At 45.0% G+C, this 6,296-nt stretch overlaps 1 protein-coding gene across 1 annotated transcript in view; it reads right to left on the bottom strand.

Moving 5' to 3' along the window:
- Window positions 1–583: 583 nt before the first annotated feature.
- Window positions 584–6,296, bottom strand: part of THADA (THADA, armadillo repeat containing) — a 285,149-nt gene continuing 279,436 nt past the window's right edge. Inside the window, 2 exon segments of the mRNA XM_006909639.3 lie at window positions 584–3,274; window positions 4,327–4,496. Of these exon segments, the coding sequence (XP_006909701.1) occupies window positions 2,879–3,274; window positions 4,327–4,496 (566 nt within the window). The 3' untranslated portion in view covers window positions 584–2,878.

The raw sequence follows: 6,296 nt of genomic DNA, 5'->3' as shown, positions 1-6,296 counted from the left end.
TAAAGCCGCTAGCAGCCCCATTCAGGCTGATAAGAGTCTGTCGCAGGACACTTGTCACTCCCTGTCGTAAGTATGCTGCCAGAAAGCTGGAGCCTGGCCCATGATTTTGCATACCTGGCCACCTAGACTGCAACTGGGCTTAAGTTGGAAGGTCCAGTACCCATCAGGGAAGAAAGCTGAGAGACCCACATCCCCTTCCTAAACTGATATTTCTTGCTGATTCCTTGCCCTCGTTTCTTTTAGGTGCTCATTCCCTCTCTCAGTTAACCGGGAAGGAAATGAGCTAGACCTATCATTCAGGAACAGACTCCTTAGAGTTCAGTTTGAGTGCAGTGGCCCACAGCTGTAATCCCTGCCACCTGCCCAGGGAGGTAGTCAGGGTAGGGCTGCAAGGACTTTAGGATCAGAAACTTAGGGTTTGGAGTTCAGACCCTGCCCCTTACAAGCCATGTGATTTTAGGCCAATCACATAAACTGTTTGGTATTTGGGTTTTCTGGTAAAACTAAGATAATTCCTGCTTTATTCATCTCTCACCTTGTCAAGGTGCAAATGAGTTATCTGTGAAGGTGTTTAAAAGATGAGTATAATCCATCTTATTTATTAAGACAAATTGACAAAGCATAAAAATGGAGAAAGCCAGGTCTCTTGACTATGGCCAGATGGGTACAGGTCCACAGAATCGTGAATGTAGAGCTAAGGACACCAAATCTTCGTCCGCAGAGTGTGGACCCTAGGGCAGTGACCTCAGAAGAGGTGACTACTTTACTCTGACTACTCAGCCTACCCTGGTCCCTGCACAGGGCTAAGCTTCTGTGGCTGACACTTCAAGCACCCTGACTGTTATGTTCTTTGTAGAAATGAGCCCAAAAACAAAATTCTGAGGGGGGCCATGACAAGAGGGTATTCTACAGTTTTCCTGGTAATGTATCAGGAAAGTGTGAGACAGCCATTTCCCTTGCCACTGCTACTGGAAGGTCAACAAGATTTCAGACACAAAGCCAGTGACACATCTGTCCTTTCTGCCCTCCCAGGCTGGCCATAGCCAGTCAAGATAAAATCCTGGGGTAATTCCTAGTCAACAGCTATGAGAATACCCACTTTGCAGGGTTGGTAGAAGGATTCTGGAGATAATATGTAAACATGCTAAGGTACCAATGTGCTTTGATACGGAGTACCTGCTGGTGTAAAATATTTTTATTATGTAACTGCTTTTATTTCATTTTAAATGGAGAAAAAGGAACACTGGCCTTTTCTAATGAACTGGGCTTACTGGGGCCAGTTTCATAATTATTCTCCCATGGTTATCACATTATGCCAACAATTCCCTGACTTCTCACCAGCCAGGTCTTCTAAGAACAAAAGAAATGTTAGGTTGGCAACTTTCCATCAAGTGTGGGCTACACAGATGCCTAACCAGGTAATTAATTCAGGATCACAAAAAAAAAAAAAAAAAAACCATATTTTGAGCTGATTGCAAAACTACCCAGGGAATTTCCTGTTCTCTTTAGGACAAAACTTTGGACACTAAGTTAACTCTTCTCCCTGCCTCTTCCTAAAGAGCTCTTTCTCTATACTTCCATTATAGCTGTGTTTTTAGTGTTAGGTGGTATTCTTTCAGAGAGAGACAAATTATATTAGAAATGTAAGCATTTCTGCAGTAGGAAATGATCATATCAAACTCTCTTCTAAACTGCCCCTTCAGACCGTCAAACATCAATAAAATAATTCTAAGTGACAGCTCACCTGAGATTTAAACATGTTTATAAACCCTAAAAGCCAGACTAAGTTTACATACTATTAACTGAAATGACTTTTTAGATAACTAGGATGAAAAATGAATGTGGATGAGGCTGCGACCCATCCAAGCTATGAATTTCAAGATAACTCTCTGTGGGTTACACTTATCCTGAAATTACAAGTTAAAAATGTCAAGCCAATGAAAAACAGGACCAGAAGCAAAATGTGTGCAAGAGTGACACCTGCTGGGTGTCTGAGGAAGAGGGCTGGGCTTGGAAAGGCAGAAAACCCTTAAGGTTTCTAGATTCAATTACTGAAATGGATAAATGTGTTTTCTGGCATCTTAAACGAGAAACTTCTTGTTATTGCCACCTAGAAAATGATAGTAAACAGTGTAGGCATCAAATAAATCATTTATTCTGGCTCTCCTTTCTCCAGGTTCCTTTTTTAAGAGCCAAGAGTCTATGCTTTCACTGGGTGGCAAAATCAGGTATCCTAGCATTAGCACAAACACTCTGGGGGTGGGGGGAAGAGGCGGTAAGAGCTCTCAATGGCTCTTTTAATAATTAGGATGGCATGTGTAGGTCACTGCAGGACTCACATGCAGACAATAAAAACAAAACTATTTGAAGTTGATCCTTAATCTCAGAATCCAACATTTGGAACATATTTCTGCTTTAGCTAAACTGGAATAAAATTTGGAATTCTGACCAAGTGGGCTGTTTGCCAACTAATCCAGCTCTTACATCCAGCCAAAAAAAAAGAGGTGGGGGGGGGGATGGGGAATCATGTGTTAAAACTCAATTCTGTGTAGTCAATTCATAGAAAATGCAGGCCAGCTATGGCTGGACATTAGAAGTCCTGGGGGACAAAAAAGGCTAATTCAGGCCTGCAGGTGGCCTGCACCTGGGAACAGAGTAAATATTCAACATGGTAGCCTCACTTCCTACAGTAGCTGCAATAAACCAGGCTGCCTTGAATGAGTGAACTGAAGAAAAACTCCTCTGTAGGTGGACTAGACTCACAGAAGTGGGGGAGGTATGAAGGGGAAAAATATTTGATTTATGTTCACATTTCCTGCAGGTTTAGTGGGGGACTAATCTACCCCCAACCTGTCCCCACCCCCCAAATCTTCTTTCTTCAACAAGCCGTTTCTGTTCCTGGAAGAGTTAACAGATTTGCTTCTGCCACAGAGTCCGAAGTACTGAGGACGAGGGTGTCTTCCTTTTCCTTTCCTTCCAGAAAGGCCAGCAGCCTCAGGCAAGCCAAAGTCCTTTCCTCCTGAATACGCAATCTTGTGAACTCCACTGTCTTCAAAAACTCAGCAGTTGGTGGCAGTTCTCTGAAGAGCTGAGAAAGGAGGTGGCACTGCTCTGACGTTGTCCTTTGAAGATGACAGAGCCTCTCAGGGCTGAGGGGATGCCAGCTGGACTTGGAGAGGAGACAGAAGAGGTGCTTGTAGAGATATTTTACGAAGATCAGGGTCTCAGCCCAAAAGTTGACTTCTACTTTTTCAAACAGGTAGTCTTCTTCCACCTCAATCAAATGAAAAAGCCAAAAATCAACCTTATGGAGAAAGTTGACAAGCCCTAGTCCAGACCAGAGTCCTACCAGATGCAGAAGAGATGTGTCCCCTCCCCCACCAGAGCGGGGGCCCACTCTCGCCTGTCAACACCCACATATACACACCACTTGCAGCCTTGAAGGTCACCTTCTATTTTCACTTGTACTTCTCTACTGGAGAGGAATTCCCCACCCCCACCCCCAGACTTAACATGACCTTTGATAAAGATGTGTTTATGGTTCCAAGCCAAGATATTTTGGGGGCCTGGTGCTGAAAAGGGGACCTCAACATGGGAGTGGGCCATAGACCTAAGGGTATATCTAGAAATGAGAGAGGAGGGAGGAAGGGAACTCTCAGCAGCATAAAAAGAGCAAATTACCAAACATGAGACACTAACTAGTCTCTGAGTATGAAATCAAATTTCTATAATACTGGGGATTTTCAAGGTCATTTTATCACAGACACTTTATCTTGTCTCCGAATTTCTTGTAAACAGGCTGCTTTTTGAACTCTCAGCCTGCCAGTGATGCCAAGAAGGCCAGCTGAGTCAGACATTGGTGGATATGAATTTTCAGTACTCAAGATGCTTTTGCTGCTTGTCTCGGTCCTCAGTTTCCCTACCTGTTGACTGTTCTCTCACCTGGACAGGCTAACAGTTTTCTTTCTACCCTGGAAGGACCTCAGTTCTCTGGAAATATTTCACCTTAAGAGCTCACAATAGGGAGCCTCCAGCTCTAATGTTGACTAATAAGAATTTTCTGTAATTCAACTCTCAGCTTCCAAGGGGTCTCTTTCAAAGTCCTCTGTCCCCACAGACCAGAACCCCAAAAGCCAGCATGAGAGCGGCCCCGAAACCCCCAGCAGGCTGCCATGGACGTTTGGACAGTTTCCTAATTCGTTACTACTCTGAGCATCCGGACGCACACTTGCAGCAGGCACTATCGGCTTAAGTATGCCTTTGCTGCATCCAGTGGGTTTAGGACACTCCAACTTCATCTCCACTGCCCTGAGACCCCAGGACTACCTGATGCACACTTTCCACACAGACCGTGAGGTCATCACCCTCTCCCAATAGCCATCCCAGCAGGACTGGGAGTCCAGGGGCCAGCTGATCCCATTGCTGGAGCAGGTCACACAGCACAGCCAGGGCCAGATCCAGGGCAATAGAGGCATCCACCTGACAGAAGGCAAATTCTGCAGAAATAAGAGAGAGGCAAGTGATGAATGTATTGCTCCAGGGAGTCTCTGTTGGACTCTGGGAACATGAAAGGCCTCAGGTAAAATTACTGCCACCAGCTGGGTGGGGAAGCCAGTGGGATAGGCTCATTAAAGATTATCATTGCACTTTTGTGTCCTGCTGTCTACACAGCTAGAATGAGTCATAGGCCTGAACCCCACCATTTCCATGCCCCTTCTCCCAGTGTGGACAGAAGCAGCCCCACTTGCAGGACTAGATGTTTAGCTTCCCTCAGGCCGTCTAGTGTAATTGCAAGAATATCAGGAATGCTTCTCACCCGGTGTCTCCTCTCAGGCCTGCCACAAGGCCTGGATTCCATTGGTTTGCCCCTTTCTCTGACAGCAAATCCCACCGGGCACCTGAATCTCTAATATCTTAGCGCAGGGCATCAGCAAACTTTTTCTTAAAGGGCCAGAAAGTAAATATTTTAGACTTTGTCACAATTACTCAACTCTGCCGAAAGCAGCTACAGACAATAAGTAAACAAATGGTTGTGGCTGTGTTTCAATAAAATTTATGGCTCAATAAAATTTGAATTTCATGTAATTTAGACATACCATAAAATACTCTTTTGATTTTTTTCCCCAACCATCTAAAAATATAAAAACCGCTGTGTTATAGTTCATAGGCTGTACAACAGGTGGTGGGCTGGAATTAGCTCATATTTTGCTGCCCTCTTGGAGTGAATTCGTTTTCAGACACTTGTTTTCTTAGCTGGCTGGGGGAAGGGTGCTGAAAGAGGAAGTGGGTCCTTTGGGGAAACTATTGCTTATTTCACCATTTTGCCTTAGACAGTCCTAAATATGGGTTTGAAGGGAGGCTCAGGGTGTTGACACTTCCGCCAACAACTCCGCCTCTCCCACCCCCAATCTGGAGGAGGTCTGAAACATGGAACTGGAATCCCACCAACCAGACAATGAACCTCCATGCACCAACGCTTGTCTTCAATGACCCACTTCTGTTGAGACTTGTCCTTCCCAAATCCACATTTCCAACTTGAGCCCACAGATGTGTCCCTGACCACTTGGCTCCAAGAGAGACTTGCTTGGCACATAGGGAGAAGGCTCAGTCTAGAATGGAAAGCCAAGTTCCTCATGGTGTTGAACCAGGCTCAGCGTGACGGCCCCCATGAGGGCCTATGATGTGCTAGGCCCCAACCGAGTACTTTCTCTCCAGTCCTATAGGTTGGGTAACTATTCCTACTTCACATATAAGAAATCCAGAGCTCAGATAGGTTAACCTACTTGCATACAGTCACAAAGGTTTACGTGGCTGTAAAGAAACTGAGATCAGCAATAAGTTTCATTGTGTATGCAGAGCACAGATCTGGAGAATCAGTACCAACATTCCAGAGATCTCACTGTCTTTATGGTGAGATAAGAAGATTTGGTGACCCCCTCAGGAGGGCCGGGACTACTTAGAGCCCACAAAAATAGAGCTTCACTCATGGAAGCAGCCAAAGGACCAATGGTATCACCCCGAGAGCCTCAAGTCAATTCCCTACAACACCTGCCTCTAGTGTCCCTGCTCCTTATGCTGGGATTCTGCAGCCTGGAACCAGAACTTAAACTAGGAAACAGAAAAAGGGGTGTGTGTGAAGGTGCACTTTGGCTATAGGTCTGAGTCAGATGTTGGTCCAGCCTTCACCTACAATATAATCTCTATCTGACTCTTCTGTGTAGTTCTCAACTGGTTCAAAATCTGTCTGGCAGAATTAATTGGCATCTTTTAACTCTGAAAGAATTGAAAATATACAT

Source organism: Pteropus alecto, unplaced genomic scaffold (genome assembly GCF_000325575.1).
Source record: "Pteropus alecto unplaced genomic scaffold, ASM32557v1 scaffold131, whole genome shotgun sequence".
NCBI classification, from domain to species: domain Eukaryota; kingdom Metazoa; phylum Chordata; class Mammalia; order Chiroptera; family Pteropodidae; genus Pteropus; species Pteropus alecto.
This window is presented reverse-complemented; position numbering and strand designations above follow the sequence as displayed.